The following is a 21671-nucleotide window of genomic DNA, read 5'->3' as shown; positions in this document are numbered from 1 at the left end:
TTTTTCAAACCGAAAATTCTAATAAATATTTCATTATAAATTAGGAATATAAAAAATGTAGGTCAGTCGAGGTAAACGAGGATTTAAAATATATATTTCTGCCATGCATTTTTTTTTATTTTATTGATATTCGTAGGTTAATGAAAAATTTGATGATAATTTCTGCAAGAAGTGTTGTTTTTATTGAAACTCGTATGTATACATAGATGGTACAGTGTTTCTTATTAATTCTACACCTTACGGAATATGACACATGATTAATGAATGCGAATCAAGATCTCAGGAATTTAAATTAACTTCGTTTAATTATTCGTGTGATTATTTCGAGATTTACCTAATGAATTCAGGAAACTCGGTGGAGTCTTGCGCCAAGTAGTAAAATAAATTAAACTGACGTGAGCGAGACACCGAGTATAGTTTTCCTGAGAGACAGAGCCCATTTTTAAATCCGTTTAACGAAGAGCTAGATCTACTGGTCCGATACACTCGTCTCTTTAAAAGAGTTACAAAAAACGTATTTCACGCTTTCTCAAAACAACGAAGATTGAGTTTATGGGAGGAGCAATAGCGTATGTATAGGATGATGTAAAATTTGTTGTCGAGCTATCTATCGAATGATGATCGATCTCTCATAATACTTTCCTGATTCCACTTGAGCTCTCTCTCTCTCTCTCTCTCTCCATTTTGTATTAGTTTTATTTCTTCTATTTCGATACTTCAACGAGTCTCAGTCAGTGTACAACACTTCAAATCCCTTTTATCGGAACTTTTTCGCACGTCATTTTAGAATATAATTTATCTGGATAAGAAATTCTATTCCACGTTCTTCCAACTTTCATTGCGTGTCCCTTTTCCCTATTTAAATCTATATTATACAAATATCATTCTCTAGATACTAGTAAGATACTTTCCTTCGCTAATCGTTCAATTCTCTTTGTATGGATTGATAGCTGTTAGTACTGTATTTAGTTTAATTAATAATAATTGATCTCGCCAATGCTTAAACAAATACGTTGAATTCAAAGCATTTTTTAAAATAAGTCACCTTAAGAATGACGACGTAGGAGGGTGTGTACAGATCGTCCAATGAGTTCTAATAGCTATTTCTTTAGATTTTGGAGAAATTTATTTATTATTCTTTTGTGTATTGTATAAAAAAAATTACAATCGTTAATAGAGTTTCTGCTTAGTTGAGTCCAATGAGAGGAGAGATGACTAATAAAAATAGGGTATAAAGTATACTAGAGTCGTTAATGGCAGGTTTGTCTATTTCTAAAATGGCATGGTAAGGCGATTAGCCAAATTAAGTGTAGTTTTGTGGAAGATCTCGTGCAGCTATTTCCCTTTAAATACAATTGTCTTCAGTGTACATAATTATCGTTTAATATATTTACAAAACTGTTAAGTATTCATAATGTCCTCCTCCTGTGCTTTTTTATTTTTTATCTCTTAGTTATAACTTTCAATTTCAATACTTTTTGGCTTCCTTGTCGCTCTACCCTTGACAATATACGTCCAAAGTATTCTTACTCGTTTCTAGTCTTATTTATATTAAAAGAATAATCTATGTTGCACCTTGACGTAATATAATTTGTAAGCAAAAACATTGCAAAATTTTACTAATGCTATTTTCAGATCATTTATTTCTGAACTCTTAGATCGAAACAGTCGAGGTTTAGCCTAAAGAAGAAGGAGAAATTATACAGGGCTGTAGTTTCCTTGCTGGTTTCTAGTTTTTCCATAGAATAATGTAAGGTATACCTTATAACGTAATTTAATCATTTTAATAAAATATATTATGAAATATAAATAGTGTGTTTTGAAAAATAATTAATCACTCAGCTGATAAGATGGAAATGAATCCAAGCTTAGTTAATGGAAAATAATTCAGCGTTGGATCGAACGATTCTTTGCTCAATGCAGCGTTTCCAACGAGTGAGGTGATTCCATGTTCGATTAAAAAAACTGACGAGCGTTGAGGATTCCCTTTGAGTACGGAATGGAAAATTCCTTGCACAATTGGAAAGAAAGAAAAAAAGGATACGCAGTATTGCATCAAACGAATAAGCTTTGAACTTGGAGGATCGTTAAAAAAAGGCGGATATTCCCTTGTCCTCCGCCCTTTCTCTCCCTCTTATGTGTTATCTATACTCCTTTTCTTATTCTTCCCAGATCCTATTAATAGTCTCTCCAAAAGAACCCAGCAACTTAATTTTCTTCGGAATAAAAAACGGATTCACGTAAAAAACACGTATAGCTCGATATACTGTGAAAAATTCTTCATCTAATGTACAATTGTTCGTTATGATCGACAGTGAACAAAATACATTGATACAACAAACATTTTATTGATATAATGAATAGTTAATTATTTAATAAACTATTTGTTATAACAATAAATTGTTCATTATATCAATTGATTTTGTTCACTGTTATAACGAAAAATTGTACATTAGATGAAGAATTTTTCTCAGTGTAGGAAAACGAGTAAAATAAATAAGTAAAAATCGAACGGTACATATGCGAGAGGGAGAAATGCTATTGGGTCAGTAACCCCATTTATACCACTGTACTCAGGTGAAAATCCCATGGGTCAAAAAGACAGATTGCGTCCCACGGAAATCCCGTTGACTAAGAGGAATCTGAATTTTTTAATAAGAAACCCTTGACCGAGCAAGTAGTATATCTATATGTAAAGCTCTATGCAGTAGTAATAAACAGTTTGCATCTCTGAATTCCAATTAATTCGTCTCTTCAAATAGTCATATATATATATATTATATTATATACAGAGTGTTTAGAAATTAATGGCAAAGCCAAACCTTAGATTGGCCTAGATAGAAGGATCGATTTTGAGAAGAAAACTTGTATACTATTTTTAAAAATGTTTGTTATATTATCCGAGTTAAATAACAATACGATTATAAGCCAAGAGTTTATAAATTCTTATGTAGCTTGGTAAATAATAATATTAAACTTCTTACATAAGAGTTTGTGTTGTAAATATGATAATAGTAATAATGAAATATTCATAATATTTTTCATATTGCTATATAATATTTTTAAATTACATAAATATCTGTTTAAATGTAAATTCGTTCAGTTAATTGCCCACAATATTATGTAATAGTTTAATATGAGCAATGTTAAAAAGAGTATAGAATAATTTTTTATCAATATGGTAATAAATAATAAAAACGTCTAATAATATTTTTTCATATTATTGATTTTTATCCGGTCATACACAACGAAATATTAACAATATGCAAAAAAGTTATTAGAATGTTCTTACCATTATAAATTATATTTACAAAATATTTATTAAAATTTACCAAGTTGCATTACAATTTCTGTAGAAACTTCGTCGAAATCTACTATTAAGTAGTAGCTCGGATAATAATAACAAATTGTTTAAGATTCGAGTTTTCTTTTTAGACTCAGCCCTTCCACATAATATTTACTGCTTGATCATTAATTCCCATGTACCCTGTCTATATATTTCATAGTTTTTTCATATAATATATATTTTCATAATATATATATATAGTTCTTTCTAAATATATCGATTCCCTTAATTAACGCACTTTCGTTCAGTTCTAAAGCTATATGTGTTAAAGAATTACCCGCGAGTTTTGCTCGCTGAATTCCTTTCAGCAATTATCTAGTACTGCTTATTTAATTAATAGTTTAGCGAGCCTGACCAGAACAATGAGGCATCCCAAAATCCCCCAAAAGTATCTGAGACAACGTCAACAGGTACCAACAAACTTCAATTAGTTCGAGAATAAATATATGAATAATCTACATCGAAATATTTTGCTTTAAATTGCAACTAAATGAATTGCAATTATTGGAATTATGGTCACTTACACACTTACCGAGATTAATTTTAAGGCTTTAGCGTCCTTTAGGAGATTTCTTGCACAGATTATCCCAGCCAGATTTTGAGGGAAAAGTTTTCTTAGCGCTTTTGTATACGTGTTCTATTGAATACGTAAATCTTCTAAAAACTAGGGCTACAAAAAAAATGCAATGAACTCGTGATCTTTCTCTATTTTGTTCTCTTTCCCTTAAATGAGCACATACACGCAAACACGCATACACGAGCTTTCTTCCAAGTTTAATAATACCATTTCAAACACACATCGTCCAATTCACCTGAGTGCTAATTCAAGCATATTTTCACTTTCGGTCTTTGCGTCATTTTTTTCCAGCAAGTAAAACAAACTCTCAACTAAGAAATTACTCTAAATTATCGTGGCTTAATGACATGGCTATTGACACAAAAAGAGCACGAAAGTTATGAAAAAGTCACATAACTTATTAATTATTACATTACAAAAATAATAAAGGCTTAATAAATTAATAATAAAGCTTCATTGAAGTGGTCATACTTCTTATTCAATCATTGAAAATTCAAAGAATGTTGGTGTGAAAAACAAAATGTATACTAAAGAACTAATAGGGTAATTAAATTTTTTAATAGTTGTAAAACATCAGAATCATTCAAATATGATGTTGCTCGATAGAAGTAACATGTCTTAATAATCGTTCAGAATAAAATGAATGCATTAACGAGAACTGGAAAGAAAAGTATATCACCGAATAATTTATAGGAAAAATTAAAGAAATAAATGGAAAGTTAGAAAAGCTGTGCTGAAAAAGTTGTGAAAATACCACAACTTATTGATTGTAATACTGCTTGGAGTATAATATTTCTTAATACTTGTTGGGAATGAAAGAAATGTTGAAGAGCAAGATGGGTGGAAAAAATATGTATCACTGAAGAATTGATAGGTTGAATTAAAGAAATAAGTGGAAAAAGCTGTCACTTACAGACACAGCCAATAAATGCTTGTCCAATTCGGGTGAGTGCTACTTAAATGAGAATGGTTTTCGGTGCTGGTGGGTACTATTTCATGATTCGCGTTGGGAGAAGCAAGGTGGGTTGGGAGGTTGCGGCAAAGGAAAGCAGAGAGGCGGGATTGGTGGGTGGTTTGAGAGGAAAAAGATGCGGGTAGCTTTTAAGCTCCGACAGGACGACCAGTCTATACCTTACAGAACGTAAAAAGCTCCGATTCGCTTCTTACGAGCATTAAAAGCAAGTTGAAGGTATTTTGCAACTGAGTAAATAAAAATCTCAATCGAATTGCGCCGAAAAACGAGCGCGTTTGCTCCTTGAACACGATAGCGTTGTTCGGGGGAGCCTCCGACTCAAGTTGAAGGTGAAACCAGATCGCAGATTTTTTGGGCCCCTAGCGCAACTCTCTTGAGTCTAGCGACATGAGGTTTGAGAGTCATAAGGCGGGGTAAAAACCCTCGTTCTGGCACCACTGCTGTCAATTGGAATCTATGTTAGAAAAGAAGTGGGAGCCTTGTGGACGATTAGTCAGTTTCGCACGAATAGTCCTTGAAAGCTCCTTCCAGCTATTTCTCATATGTACTCAATATTTCCTACGTCACAGCCGAATAGAGCTCCGTAAAATTTGCTTCGTGGATTTCCTGAAAGTATCGCGAAATGGCACTTTCCCTCATTAGCTCATTCAGCCGATTCATCAGCTCGAGGACTCGTTAGCAAATTACCCTCACCACTCTCCCTATTTGTCTCTCACTCCTTTTCATCCCTTTCACTACTCTCCCCTTTTTTCACCCCATCACTTTCCTTCCATTTTTTCTTTTTTTTTTTTGCTTCGATCGATCCACCCACGCCACTCGAAATTCATTCAACTTTTCGAGCCATTGTACTTTACCCTCCAAACTATTCACTTAGCTTTGGTCAATATTGCAGCCAATCTTTACAAATTGTTCCTTCTAATTAGTTCAATTGTCCCAAGTGCCATTCCGGATTCTTCTTTCATCAGACGTATCCAAGAAACTTGAAGAGGAAGAAAGGAGAGATTATATAAATAAAAATAGCAAAGTTCGCCTATACGCTTTAAAAGGAGAAGAAAAGAATTGCACCGACCTTATCAACTACAACTCATAGTATAAAGAACTGATAAGTCTAAATGTCTAATGCCAGGTTTTAGTTTCTTAAAAAGAAATTGTAGATCGTTTCGCGAAGTAGACGTAACGCTTGTGTGATGACTAAGAGTTAAGAAAAACGTTAGGAAAAGGAAGGAGGCCCACACACACAAAGAGGGTTTTGGTCTTGATAATGAAAGTTTCAAATTGATTACGCTTATAAATATTTATCATTTAATTATTTTAAAACATATGTATATTTTAAGTGTTTATCAATATTATTTAGACTATGCTGCTAACTGCATATCTTCCAGCAACCGAAAGATCACAATTTTGCCATTTTAGCAAAAATTTTCCATTTTTTGATTATTTATCCTACTCTTCTGTATGAGTGCAGTGTTGCGAACTAGCGCTTACATTGAAGCCATATGCGAAATTTAAAAACTATTGGGAAATTTTTGTTAAAAATGCAAAATTGTGAAACCTTATGCCCCAGTGGTATATATGCAATTATTAGAATGATATAAATTATATTAAACATTAAAATACATATATTCTCAAATATTTAAATGAAACCATTTGATAAGTGTAATTGATCTGATATTTTCTTCAGTTTCAGGGCCAAAGCACCCTTGTTGACCTTCAACCTTTACAATGAAATATTTTCAAGAATGAAACGCGTTTGGACAACCTGGAAGCCGATAAAACATTAACTATAGAACCAATGTTTAAATCCAACGTAACCTGGATATTTAGTTCTGATATAATCATTCAAAAGTGCCATATTATTTATCACTTAAGTCAATGAATTTTAAAATTCATCAGTGAGATTTTAGAAAAATTTACAGAGTTTTGCAGATGTCGAAACGAGTTTCATTGGTTAAAAGGTTATGCCGTGCGAGGTTGAAAATATTATGAGGAGGGGTTGAAGATAAACTGTTATAATCTACATAGACGATTAAACTAGAACGGAGCCTGGTGGCTCCGGATTGTGGCACCTGGGGAAAGTATCGTGTTAATTTACTGGACGGTGAAGCACAAAATATTTCTATACTGTAGTTTCCCGGTCCACGTGGATGTACTCCACGAAACCGGGCTGCTGTTGTCAGGAAGCTACTCCAAGAAGAGTCTCCTCGGTTGGTGCTCGTCGTGGTTTACCTCCCTTCTTCGTCCCATTGTAACGAAGTCTTTTCGAACGTGCCTTCGACCTGCGAACAGATGTATCCTTCGTTTAATCTCAAACGATCTCTTATCGTTATCTAATTTACCTCCTCTTTCTATACTATTCTATCATTTGCTCCTCATCAACCTTTATACACTTTACTTCCCTCTCCCACTCTTTCTGAATATCTTCCATCACTTATCAGCTTCCCTAAATCCCCAACCATTGCCGAATTCAACATGATCTTTGACCAACTCGTATCAGAGAGGTTCGCGCGTTCTACGTCATTACTTAATTGAAGGAAATATTATTTCTTGCTAGAGAAGCTTCAACATCAATGATGTTAGTAAGAAGGATTAACTGAGAAATTTTGGTACTTCAAAACTGCAAATAAGGAAAGTTCAAAATTTTTTATGAGAGTTGTAAAACTGATACTCTACTGTAAATTCACATCCCTTCGTAATTCTTATTATGTGAGTTAGGACTGTAATTATTACAATCTTGCACATAGTCCGAATTAACAAAAGAAAAACCTAAAGTTAGATCTCAGCTTTTCATTCCTCCCCAAAAACTTTGAAATTTCTTATCTGGAGTTTTGAAATGAAACTCCTTAATTATTTTAATTTACTTTTTGATTCTGACAGGACTTCCTGTCATTGCATAATCTACATCCCACATTGGCTAATATTATTAACTTGAATCATTTTCGGGTAGATCCGAACAGAAAGCTGAAAGATCGACAAGTCAGAGTGGTATTATAATCGTGAAATTTCCACTCTTCGCTATCTAATTCTGGATCATCCAGTGACGTTCATTTACTGTCTGTCTTTCAATAATTCTAATTATGCCACCTGACGAACGAACTTTGGTTGATAAAATTAAGATTTATTATTAGAATCACATTATATAAGATAAATAAAAATTAAAAGCTTAGTGTGGATTTTAGTTTTTATTATAATCAATTAAGCTCATTCGTCTTAATTGTAATTAATGAATAAAATTTGCAACATTGCGGTAGTTTCGTGAAAACTAATAAGCATTCAGAAGACAACATTTACTCGATGTACCATCAATGACTTATTTCCTTGGAATAGAGAATAGGAGAGCATAAATTCTGAGAAGAAAACACTTATAAAATATTGTCATTGTCGTCAGTACTTTCCAAGTTGCCAAACAGTATATTCAGGCCAAGAGACTGTACAAATCTCTAAGAAGCTAAGTAAAAACTAACATTATTAAAACATTTTGTAAAAGTTTTTTGCAAATGTAATAATAATAATAAAAAAGTTTAATAGCTTTATTTTATGTTACTAATATACTTTCAAGTTATATACAAATTCCTGTAGATGTAAGTCCCATAGGTCGATGGCCTACAGAATTATTTATGTAACTCGTTAAAAATGAACAATTTAAAAGAAAAAAATATATAGAAGAGTTTTACGCCTATACGATAAAAACCAATCGATAAATCTAATGAATTTATTTTTCCATTATTAAAATATTGATCGAGTTACATATATAACAATAATATGCTTAGGCCGCATGTATTTTTATGTAACTCAATAACTATCAATAATATACATAAAGTTAATTAGTTTATTTATTGCCCCTACCGTCATATCCACTAAAAATATTTTACGCTGTATTTAATGTCATTCATAATTAATTTGGTGGACTATCGATCCCCGATGAATTCACACCTAGACGTATTTTTATGTAACTTTAAAAATATGAGCAACATGAAAAAAATTATCAAACTTTTATCATCAATATTATTATATATACAAAAAACTTTAACATTTATAAAATTGCATATAATTATTTTTGCAGACTCTCGGATTGAATATATTGTTACGTAACTCTGAAAATATTGATATAATGTAAAATAATTGTATATAAGTATTTTCTTCTCAGAATTGAGCTTTCTATCCTTTGTGTTCCAAGCATATAATAACTCATTTACGTTACACTCTTTATAACCGATAGATATTGAATGTTAGAGCCATTGAATATTAATTTTACCAGTCAATCTACACAAACGAAAACAGCAACTTCATCCACTTGTCGCTCCAACAAATATCCGTATTTATCCACACGAAACTCCAATAATGTAATTAAAACACGAACTGAAATCGATCAATAACGAATTTATAAGAAGTAATGCATTCGATGGGAGAGAGAGAACAAAGTGAAATGCTGAAACTATCATTGCACGAACTTGGTTTAAGAGTTGTTTGGAGTTTATAAAGCACCAAACTTTTATTTTGATTGTTTAAACAACTCTTTGAAAACCGTTTAATTGAGGCCATTGATCAATGAAACTAATTATTCACGAAATATTATAAAACAATTAAAAAACAAGAAAAAATCAAATAATTCGTTTTTATATCGGCATCGAATGCCAATTTATTACCTATATTTTGTATTTTTGCTATTTTAATTTAGTTTTTTTAATAAGAACGGATGTGGGTCTATTGACCAGTATTTTAGCTCTGAAAATGTAGAAATAATCAGTTTGATGATGCACTTGAAATTTATGCATTTAATTATTTTAGAACATACGTATTTTAATTTTTCATATCAATATTATTTATACTATTCTAGTAATTGTATTTTTCTCTCTATTTCGAATGTGAGAAATCCTCATAAGACACACAGGAGCAAGAAAGCAGTAAAACAACTGTAGTTAAATCTATCCAAACTTAAAAGTCTAATTCGAAAGACGCTTACTACAGGGGATTGTTGGACTCATCACTCTCTGTTGTTCTAATGCCAACTGAGCTAAAGTTCGGCGGTCCAATTAATCAAACCACCTATCAGTATATTTTTTCATCCTAATCACGCGACTCAAATGTCACCACATATTTGCTGTAGACCAATCACTGACTGGAAAATCAATCACGGTTCATTTCAAGATAGCACCTACCAACTCAAAATCAAGAGATCGACTTGTCATTTTTATGCAGAATGAATAATAAACTTTATTCATATGTAAAATTTCGTAGATTCTATTTAATTAAACCAATAGTAATCAATATTAGTACAAGAGCCAATTCGCAGATCAAATTAAAGCCGCATGAGAGAAAAGTTGGAAACAATTCCCTTCAAGGACCTTTATCCTCTAAGCGTTCTGCCCTTCGAACTTTCAAGAAACAATTATCACAACGTTCACTATGAGTGCATTTATTAACAAAATTACCAATTCAAAAGGAAAATTCTCTTATTGGGATTAATAACTATGCACACAACGTGTTCCAGGTTTGCCGTGCTAATTATAGCAATGGAGTCGGTCAGAATCAACGTGTGCTGCCGCAGACCAGTGCAATATGCTTTATATTTACCAGGAGCTGGTCCCGCCATATTGAATTTCTAAAACTAAAATTGGAATTTACCCTCCAAATATCAAAAGAATAAAATGTGCTGAAATAAATTCTCTAACATATTTATTTTATATAAAAAAAATCCCCGGTATTCATGCATTTTTCATGTCCCTCGATGATAACGTCCCCTTAACGATAAACTGTATAGTGCAACAGAATTTTATATATTTAAATTTCAAACCATGTCTACATAGAACACTGTACAAGTAACTGTGTTGGTTGTTACTATTATTAAATATAAAAGATGGTGAATAAATTCGTGAAGATGAAGTTTTTGCGACACAACGTCGCTCATCTGATTTATTCAGTTCTGATACTAATTTTATCAAGTGGAATATTAAAATTTGGAAAAACCTACCTGCTGAGCAGTATAGTGAAGAGGCATGCAAAGGCAGTGACAATTCCAGCGACTCCAGCGACGACCAACCACATGGTAGGGGGTAAAAGTCCAAGTAGTCTAGCGCCATTTCCACAATTTGCCTCGTCGTGTCCGGAAGGGCAATTCTTCGTTCCATCGCACCAGAGGGTGGATGAGATGCAGGCACCAAGTTCGGGGCACTTGTGGGCGCAATCTCCGTTGAACAACGTCTCATTTTCGATCATCCTCTCGGGTAGCCTCAACTGCCTCCTGAGGGCAGCTCTACTCTTGGAGATCTCTAACCAGGAGGCCGCTGCTTGCCCTGGCTCCCGCGACACGAAATCGAGCAGCATCGCAGGTGACCTTGGAGGCCCTGGATATTTGCCCCCCGATATCGAAGCTCCCATCCACTCCTCGGAGAAGACGTGCACGGTGAACTCGCGTGCTCCTGGTTCGGCGGGACAAACAACCTTGAGGAGTTTTGGTGGCCACCCGGAGTACAGGAGGATCCTGTTGGTCGTTGGACATTTCGTACCCTCCGACGCCTCCATCGACGGCGTTGGCTCCAAAGGCAGGAACCAACCCCACGTTAAGAGGAACAGCGACCTGTTCTCTCTTGCCTCTACCAACCAAGGCAAACCCTCGCAATATATGTCTGGCCTTGACAATGGTGGTGATATAAACCGCAGCTCTCCACCTATCGAAATAAATTTTATCATTCTTCTAAGCGCGAAATTATATTTTAGTTATTATAATTCTTTATATTTTATTTATCTCTATTTTTTATTGTGTAACCAATGCATTATCGATCTTTGTAATAATGATTTTGGTTTATTCACAATTTTAAACTCAATTCGTAATTAATTATTATTAATTTTGTTATGTAACGGTTAATATGGATTAGAGACTATTATTAATAGTTTTGAACGATAATGTATAATTGTTATGAAAAATAAATGAGGTAATTAGTTGATGTAAACTAGCAATTGGTTATAATAAACCGTCAGATTTGCCGATAGCAAATATACAAGGTAGTTATTAAGAGAAAAGACTGGTGTCGAATTAACAGGTACCAAATGTAACAATGCCATTTTCGGGAACATCTACATTTTAAATATAAATAAATCATACCATAGAGTAAATATCATTGTGCCTAATGTAGTTTGTAGAGAAAATTTTCGTAGACTGATGCTTTTATCGATTTATTCATTGGTACGTAAGCACAGCAAGCTGATCGAAACTTCTCATCGACTCAATTGACGTAATTTTCAGTATATCAAGTGTTATATTTATGCCTCGAAGGTTTTGACTAGAAATTTTCACACCTTTCTCGCAGTTTGTCGAGCCGTTTAATTTCTCACCCTCTTCATACTTATCACTATTCCCCACCTTACTAATTAATTTCTCCAATTCCACCAGATCGATGCCCCGTTTTCCTCTTTCATATATATTCTCATCGCCAACTTTCTTGCTAATTCCCTCCTCTTCGTTATTTCAATCAGGCATGTTAATTAACTTCTTGCCTTGCATACTTTTTCCACTCATTATCCAAGTTTCGAGTATATTTCATCAATTGAAAGCGCGCAATTTGTCATTCCTTCTTATATTTCAGATTTATCAATTGCCATTTTCATTTGTTATTTATATAGCAATTCGAACAATTCCGAGTGTATTTAACCGAGTGGCAATTTAAAATCCTCAATAATAATTTAACGAGCGTTTAAGGCCAGATGCATTAGTTACCTTCTTGCAAATTAAAATTTCATTCCCCCCAGTATGATTAATTACTTCGCAGTCAATGCTCGGTTAATTGAAGCCGTAATGACCGGCCATTAAATAATTTTATTTTCCATCTCTCTTTAGCAAAGATTTTTCTCAATTTTATCTCGTGATCCGATATCCCGTTTAAAGTTTCATAATTTATAACCCGCTGATCGAGACTAACCAAATCGTTTGACGTTTCGTTTTCAAATTTTCTTCAACAAAGAAACATCAATAATGCTTTCCGGAGCGAGGTCATTCGATAAACTATTGGATTTAACCGACACTTTAAAAATATTTACCTGACACAAACAAAAATTCACTTTTAATTCACACGAAAGTTGCATTCGTTTACAATTAATCATCGATCGCCCACCCCCCCCCCCCCCTCGTTTCGTCACTGGACAGGTGAAAACAATCCCCTTAAAATGCTCCAATAAAAGACCAATAAAACACGTCTGTTTATTGTCATTATTTAACAGCAAACAATTAAAAGGATTCCCTATATATAAATATACATGTATACAGCACACAATTTTTACCTAGAATATAATATACTAAATGTAGAACGATTGCTAGGAAAATTTCACAAGCGATAATTAATCTCTCGTGCAATTAATAAATACCGTCAAACGCTATTGGTTCAAAGAGCAAAGTGGCGCGAGGTGGTGAAAGCATTTTTAATATAACTTTTTAATAAAGACCTTTAATAAGCATGTTTGATAACGAAATATGAATTTAAAAATTGCTATTTGATCCTTTATCGATTGTATCGGGAAAGTGTCGGATTTCGGTTGGCAGGTGTAACGTAAGAGAAGCGAGAAGGAGGTAGGGAAGGAGGAAGGGTGGATGTGGGGGTGGGGAGGGTGAGTAGACGTAGCTCGCTTAAAGCAGACGTATTACAGGACAATGGGGCAGGCCAGTATTAAGATTGCAGGACTGGCAAATATATTCTCGTCCTACCCGATGAGCACATTCAACATTAAAAGGCTCCAGCTATCAAGCTAGGTACACAAACAAAGCTGAGAGCTAAATTCCCTAAGCATGCCGACTATTATCGAGTAAACTTCGCCCCCTTTCCAACGAGCCGTTTCCTTTAATAGCGGCCTCGTCAAAATTTTACTGCAGCTGAAAGCACCGTAATTCGATAAGCTCTGATATCAGGAGGTGTCCTTGAGAATTCACAGGATCGCACGATGCCCTTTTTGCGAATTATCCTTTACGTTAGGTAATTGTAGCTAACGTTTTAGTTTTATTACCATCCTCTCTTACTCGTCTTTACCTATATCAATATAGTTCTCTATATTCTTGCTAAATACTCGACTGATCAATAAGATTCTTTAATAATAGTCATTTCATGTACCTATACGTTATAAGGAGATTTAGTAGTCTTGATCGTACCAAGTAATAAAATTAAGCTACAGTCGAGCGAGGTACTGAGTATAATTTTCTGCAGACACTCGACTTTTAGAATTGTTTAACGAGGAGTTACGTGCATAATACTTTAACAATATTTGTATAGTTTACGATATTAAAATTACCTATATATTTATCAGAAAAATATAGAGTGAAATATTACTTTTACTTAATGTTATATAATATTTAAGAAGGAGAGGGAGGAATAGTTTAATGGTTTGTGTGTGTGTAGGAATGATAATAAGTGTAATAATAATATAGATGAGAGAGCATCGTAACCCACTATACTCTGATATCACGAAACACCCTTGAGAAATCATAGGATCGTACAATGTCCCTTCGCTGTACTATTGTGCAAATTAAGTAACATTTCAATTGTATAATTTCTTTAGAATCGTGTGAATAGTCAGATAATTGTACGTTAATTATACTTAGTCGATCAGAAAGATCCTTCCCAATGATCATGTCAGATCGACGCAAATTTTTATGACCGTTTTTCAGGAAGCTTAAAAATCGACATAGTGAAATACAAATAGTAAATTGCGTGTGAGAAACGATATATTTATATCGAACTATGTCGTATATTATCCTATCTGGGAAATGGCCTATATATTATGAGTATAAACATCATTAGAGTGTAATATATGCGAAATATTAATCGTATGTGATGCAATTTATAATATTCGAGAGGGAGGGGTAGTTTAATGATTTGTAGGAGGAATTATAAGTATGTTAACACATTCTCCCTAGAAGCGCGTTGTTTCCACGTACAAATTTTATTAAAGCTGAAAGCACCGTAATCTAATATAAGCTGTGATATCACGAAACGTCCTTGAGAATCCGCAGGATCGCACAATGTCTTCTCCGTTCCACTGCATATATTATCCTTGTCATTAAGCTACCGCTAACGTTTTAATTTTATAATTCTTTGCGTACCTTGTGAAGAATTAGATAATGCCTCATTTAATATCCCTAATCATCAGTTCATTAAGAAGATTATTTAAAAGGAAAAATTTGGATGTATGTAATGTCAAGCAGATTTTTTATATTATCGAGAAAACTAAATGTGATATATGAATTTTATTCGATGCTGAAAAATATTAAGATGAAGAGGAGGGAGAGGTAGTTTGATGATTTTTAAAAGGGATAAAAAATATATAAGTAAAAATATTAATATTATATATGTTCTTGAGAATTCTGAGGATTACATATAATTTGCTTTGCTTCAACGTATCTTTAAAGAAAGAGAAAATTTAATTTTTATCCATCTATTCCTTTTTGTCTGTAACACTGTTCAACGGTTGATTTAAAAAATATATAATTTGATATTATTATTTTGAAGAAAAAGAACGTATTTGTTTTAATTAATTCTCTTTTATTTTCTTTTTCCTTTGAATTGTTCTATTTTTACATTCCAGCCTCTTCTGGCAGCCCTACGCACAGTGTTCCTTCATTATACTACGCTAATTATCCTTGTCATTAAGTTAAAACCAACGACATTTCAGTTTTATCATTGTCTCTATATCTTGTAAATATCCAGATTATTCTCGCTAATTGCTGTAATAATCAAAATGATTCTTTCAGGTAGATATTGCAAATCATGTCATCGTATTTATTATTTATATTGTCAATATAATTATTAATAAAATTTAATGTAAAATATTCATCTTTATTCCATAACGCGTGTATTATTTAAGTGGATGGAAAGAAAAGGTATATGGTTTTGTATCTTGTAAAAGTGATAAATTATATATAATCGACATCCTTGAGAATTCACGGGATCGCCCAGTATCCCTCATTGCACTGTGAAAATTACCCTTTTTGTTCAAGTTACTGATAATGTTTCAGTCTTATAATTCCCTCCTTATCCTATAATACCAAATAATTGAACAATTCCTTCGGCAATCAGAAAAATTCTTTCAAATAAAATTCTCAAATAGACGCTTTGTTGCATAAATTTGTCATATTAACGATATAAATATATCAATTAAAAGTACTGCAAAATACTAAGTTTTCATTCGATGCAGGGGCAATAGTTTGATATTTAAAAAAAGATTTAATGCACATGACAAATACCTTCACCACGAACACGTTGTTTCCTCGGACATTCCGGGGCACGAATGAGTTCGAAGCTGGCGAAGAAGAAGAGGGTATTGAAATCTTCGTGAGGAGTCATCTGGTCGATAAGGAAGTTAATCTCGAGAATGCGGCCTGCAGAAATGTGTGTAACGGGTAAATTGGTGATGTTGTCGCAAAAACAGGCCCTTGGGAGTCTCACATCGTCCCATGGTGTTTCGAAAATTTCGAGTTTCCCTTTCCTGGTGGAAACTTCGTGGCGACACCGAGGTCTCCCAGTGTGAGGATCCGGTTCGTTGATACAGCTGGTACCCTCACCGAGGCTAACGTTGTGCAAGGTCAACCTGACTCTCTCCCCTTGACCAGCTTCCACTCTGTATCTGCATTTTAACTTGGTAGATCCACCCCGACCAAAAAGTCTCACGTCTCGCGGTGAGGTCACCTCACCGCTTCGCACTTTTCGCCAGATTCGACTGCAAGCGCCATCCCCCCACTGCTCACCACCCTGCAGAGTCGAAACGAACTCGTACACAGCCTGAAAGCACAATTTCACCCTCTCAGTGACCCGGAAACGTCGATAAAATCCAGTGGAGAATGCTTTGGTGACTGAACACTGTGTCCAGACTGAAATCTCAGGTGAAAAAGACGACAATGAAAGCATTCCAGAAGAGGAAACGATATTTTAACTGCGAAAGAGTTTAGAACGGGGAAATTTGTCATCGTATTTGTTGCTAAACATTTTTACTGTAAATATACGTGGGCGAAATTTCAATACTAATTAGAAATCATTGTAATTTAAACCAGAAATTCTGTTCTAGACGATAAAACAACTTTTGGTCAATACAACAACACCGTTCATTAAGAAATGCTTCATGAAATATATGATATTTTTATATTCTTTATATATAAACTTTCGCAAAAAATGTAATTGTCATTCATTCATAAATAATTATCGGTGCAGACTAAAAATATTTTTAAAAAATTAAATCCTCTACGCTATTGAAAAAAGCTGCAGCGTTAATTTCTAATAACTTTTAATCACCTTATAAAAATGATTTTTTTTTGTTACTAAAATATTTATTAACGTTTAAAAATAATTGAAATTTATTAACGTTTAAAAATAATTGAAATTTATTTTTATAAATGAGCAAAACTGTCCAAAGTCTTTCAAAAGTTTGAAAGTACGCAATTAGCGCGAGAAAATTAAGTTTAAAATGTCAGTTTTTTGCTGAAGGTTTCGAATGCCCTAGAATGAGCATACAGAGAGAGAGAGAGAAGAGTTTGCTATGCTGATATAGAATTTGAATGAAGAGTACAAGTGAATATGTGAATTTTATATTGACGAACGTGGCAATTGTGTTGACACAATGAATGAATTGGCGAGAATTACAAGGTTCTAGTTCGGTATAGCAAAAAGCTAACGAAGGTACATACATCAATTCGGTACTCCAATATCGGCTAGTTAACAGTGTCGAATGAAGCTATCAATGCTTTCCAATAAAATCTCTCCAATCGAAGCTTTTAGTACTTTGAGAGTGCAAAGGGTTAATTGAATCACGCGTTGCTTAAAGCCCGCTCCCTTAAAGCCACCGCCGATGATCCGGTCGAAGTTCGAGAAAAAAATTGCGTTTAAAAAAACCAACGATCATTGCTTAGCAAAAAGTATCATTGAATAAACAAACAAAAAATAGGGAATAGTGCATGAAATAAGTGAGTGAAGTAACATACCATATGAGAGCATTTAAATATTAGTAAGACATTAAATGACTTGAGTGAATCTCGTTCTAAGCAGTAAAAACAAATTACTAGCCATAAAGTTATTGATATGTTCTGCGAAACACTGAATCTTCGTAACGTGATTACAACAATATTAAACAATTTCCTACATCTCGTTTTACCAAAATATATATTATTTCAGGCATAATTATTCTATTGTAAAACATGAATATTGGTAAAAAGTTGAATAATGAAAACAAAAAAATTACAAATATAATAACGAAAAATATTTATTCAATATTTCCATATATTAAATCGCACAAGTAGGATGAAGTGAGACATATTAAATATATACTTTTTTTTATACAAAGCGTGGGTGTAAAAATTCATTTATTATCGTAAATATTAAGAGATATAATTTTTTACACAGCGCCTTTTCAGTACAGATAGAAAGGAGTTTCCAGAAGACCCCAAGCAAAGAATTAATATCTCTTATAAGGTAAACAGGGAGTCCAGTTGACAGGCGTATTCCAATTAACATGCAATAATTTGTTTTTTATTGACCTTAGATATCCTCGTAAGAAATTTTTATTTGGCTTTAGAATTGAATTTATGAGAAGAGTTATACTTTTGTCGGATAAAAATGTACTCTACGTATATAAATAAAAATAAAAGGCGAATTTCATGAATTTATAAAGTTTGTTTACGATTACAATCTCGTTTCATAAATTAAAAAAAAATTTTTTTAGGATAGTATCAAAGATTAAAAAGAAACAAGAACAAATAATACAAGTATTAACATAGTACCAGATGCAAATAAAGAAAAAAAATATCTTACTAGTACAGTGTATATATAAACGACAACATCGTTAATTTATCTTAGTTACAAGGATACATGAATTTTTACCTCCATGATTGAAGTCAAATTAAAGTATATAAATACATCGTATACGCGTATACACACAATTTATAGAAAGTAATAAAATTTATACTGATAAACAAAGCTGAGGATATTTAGGTGCATCATGACACATTTTCACTCTAACTCTCTACTACAGCATTAGATTTGAGATAACTCAGTAAATGTTTAATGAATTTTAAGTTTGAAATTTTGTATTAAATTATTTATAAAACACTTTCAGTACCTATAAAATTCTAACTTTTTCATATCTATTAATTCCTTTTCATAGCATATATGGTGTACAAATTAAAAAAAATCCTCAGAATTGATGGATTAAGTGCAAATGAATATGGTGGATATTTGTAAAATCGTAACTTGTAAACAGTGCTACAGCTGATGCTTAGCGTCATTCTGTTAAGAAGCATTCACCGAAGAGATAGTTTGTTTAAGAGAGATTATTAAATACTCACGTGAAAATTGACAGTTTGAAGAGCAGTTCCAAGTAGAGTTTCCAATTTGAGAGTCAAGCTAGGTGTTACGGTAAGATAACTCTCTTCGCTCGTACAGGGCCTGGTGCTCCTAGTAACATTCCTGAGAGCAGCATGGGCGCATAGTTTGGGGGGCTCGTTGCAAAATGAAACAAGCGGATCGGCAAGGGCACTACCGTCCCAGAAGGAGAGTTTTGCAGGACAGATGGGTTCTACTTGACTCGCATTGTTGTCGACACTTCCGGTTAGGTCCCTGAGGGAGTAGGAGGAGAAATATAACCAGATGCGGTCCCCATAAGATCCTTTGATATTCCAAGTGCAACTGGACGAGGGTGGGAGCGCGTGAAGTGGCGCTTTGAGCACCCCACTACGCTGCTGAGTGTCGTTGATGAAGAACTGGCAACCGTGCGTCTCCCTAGCATAATCCAGACCATCGGAATCCACGTACAACACTTGGACCTCCAGTTCCATCCTGAGTGTGGAGGCACCAAAAGGAGTGGCTAAAGGGGAGCTATGAAATTCCACCAACATAGTTGACCCCCTCGCAGTGATTCTTGGGAGTGGTCCTCCGCAGTAAATTAACAAAATGGGGTCCCCTAGTTTCGGACCGTCCCTGAAAACAAACCTGTCCCTGTCCTTGGGACAGTCCTGCCAAACGCTCAAGCTGCCATTGGTCGAGGAGGAACCAGCCGGACCATTCGGATTGTTCTTCACCGATATCATCGCGTGCCTGCACATTGGTACCTCTTGCTGTCTCAAGGTCACGAAGCAGCTAGCGTTCCTGGGATACTCCCCAGGATAATTGGGGCTCTGGACCCTGCATCTTTTCAAATGGCATTCGTAGAACTCTCTGGAGCAATACGTCCCAGGTACTCGCGAGCCCCTTTCAATGGGTAGCTCGGGTTTGCCCAGTCTGGCGATGGCCTCGTTACGAGACACGAAACGGTACCGCAACCGGAAATCGAAGGGGACCGTCGAGGGAGCTTGGAACAAACGAATGGAAGCTGTCACTGTGCTGGTCTCGCTGTAGTAAATCGGACGACCCTCCCCCACTCCACACCAGGTACCACCGGTATGATGTCTTCCCAGTTCTCCAAGCTGGAGGGAGCCTTCCGGGCAGTTTGATACAAAGTTGTCGGCGTTTGGATCCAGTTTTCCCACGCTGAAGGCGTCCCATAGTAATTGGACCAATTCGCCGTAACCTTGACCGTACGCGGTAAAGGTCAAATGGCAGAAGAAGGGTAGACGCTCCTCGGTTGGTCTTGGGAGGTCCAATTTGTAGGTCCGACCCTCCAGACCGTGGTAGGTGCGGTTGCAGGGTGTACAGAGAGAAGGTTCATCGCTCCCATCCCCACAGTCGTCCTGGCCGTTGCAGTAAGCGTCGATTGGCATGCAGTGACCATCCCCGCAAGTCAACTCTGCCAATCCGCACTCGTCGCCGATCGTAAACCTCGTCTGATCCAGCAAGGCCAGCGACACTACGATTATTAGCACCGGCATGCGACCCTCCCCACCACCACCTCCTCCTCCTCCTCCTCCACCATCAGCTATCTTCTGAAAAACACAAACAATTCCCACTATTATCGATATTGCAGCTTTTTGAGATCCTCGTTTTTGGCAATTATCCTTTCTCCTTTTTTTTAATTCCATTTTTATTTTCGAATAAATAGTAAAGGAAACTGATTTTGTTCAATAGGATTGGGACAAAATTGACAGTTTTGAGTATCGAAGAGCTTTTAATTTTAAAATAATATTTATTAGAATTTTTCATTTCGATTAGATTTTTATTTTCAAGGTGTAACTCGTTCCTATTAACGATATTTATTCTTGATCGTAATATTTCTTACAATGGTTTTTTTATTTTTTCACTAGATTTTCTTTAAGACGAAGGCCAGTGATCGGAAATTATTCGCTTTAAAAACTTTGAGTTAAGAACTGGAAGTTTTGAGCCACAAAATTTATATAGACTAAGATTTATATATCGAAATTTTACACCTTCGTTAAATTTATCTCGCCAATTGTATTGTTTCCACCTTCAACTACTTCTTCAAAATGCAACTAATTTTCTATTAACAACATTCGTATCCCATATTCTGCTCCTAAAAATTCCTCCAACTCTATTCTCTAATTTTTATTAAAATTTCTTTTTCAAGGGAAAGTTATCAATGGGTAAATCGCCGCATCAATAAAATTAAAATAAGAATTCACAGTTTTGAGTTACAAATCTATCTCGGATGAAAATTTATTGGAATTTTCAAAGGACGTTCGAGCTTTGACTTATTCGCCTATCGAATGGGAATTGGAAGCCTTGGTAGGTCTCTAATCAAATTGAGAGTTGTCATTGGAGGAATAAGGGGAGCTCGTAAAGGGGGATGATTTGAATCGTGAAATATGCTTAGAAATGGGATAGGAAGGGGGTAGTTGAAAAATGGGCGTATGCTTTTACCAT

The 21671-nt window shown here is 34.6% G+C and overlaps 1 protein-coding gene across 1 annotated transcript; it reads right to left on the bottom strand.

Annotated features, from left to right (window-relative positions):
* Positions 1–166: 166 nt before the first annotated feature.
* LOC136772910 (uncharacterized) lies at positions 167–20706 on the bottom strand. Its single transcript, XM_066726164.1, has 4 exons — positions 19205–20706; positions 16118–16652; positions 10865–11561; positions 167–7172 (listed from the first exon to the last, which is right to left on the bottom strand). The coding sequence occupies exons 1-4, from the start codon at positions 20612–20614 to the stop codon at positions 7070–7072; spliced, it is 2745 nt and encodes a 914-aa protein (XP_066582261.1). The 5' UTR covers positions 20615–20706; the 3' UTR covers positions 167–7069.
* Between the last annotated feature and the right edge of the window lie 965 nt (positions 20707–21671).

The sequence above is a fragment of the Prorops nasuta genome, unplaced genomic scaffold (assembly GCF_024137725.1).
Source record: "Prorops nasuta isolate Cenicafe-Biocafe unplaced genomic scaffold, Cenicafe_Pnas_1.2 PNAS00004, whole genome shotgun sequence".
NCBI classification, from domain to species: Eukaryota; Metazoa; Arthropoda; class Insecta; order Hymenoptera; family Bethylidae; genus Prorops; species Prorops nasuta.
The sequence above is the reverse complement of the archived record's forward strand: the minus strand, read 5'-3'. Positions and strand labels throughout refer to the sequence as shown.

Excerpts from the sequence above, each read along its gene's own strand:
- LOC136772910 (XM_066726164.1), bottom strand. The coding sequence starts at position 20,614 with ATGCCAATCGACGCTTACTGCAACGGCCAGGACGACTGTGGGGATGGG. Across the intron at positions 16,653-19,204 it reads TTCAAACTGTCAATTTTCAC|GCTGTGTACGAGTTCGTTTC; the intron begins GTGAGTATTTAA and ends TTGTGCTTTCAG. Across the intron at positions 7,173-10,864 it reads TTCACTATACTGCTCAGCAG|GTCGAAGGCACGTTCGAAAA; the intron begins GTAGGTTTTTCC and ends ATCTGTTCGCAG.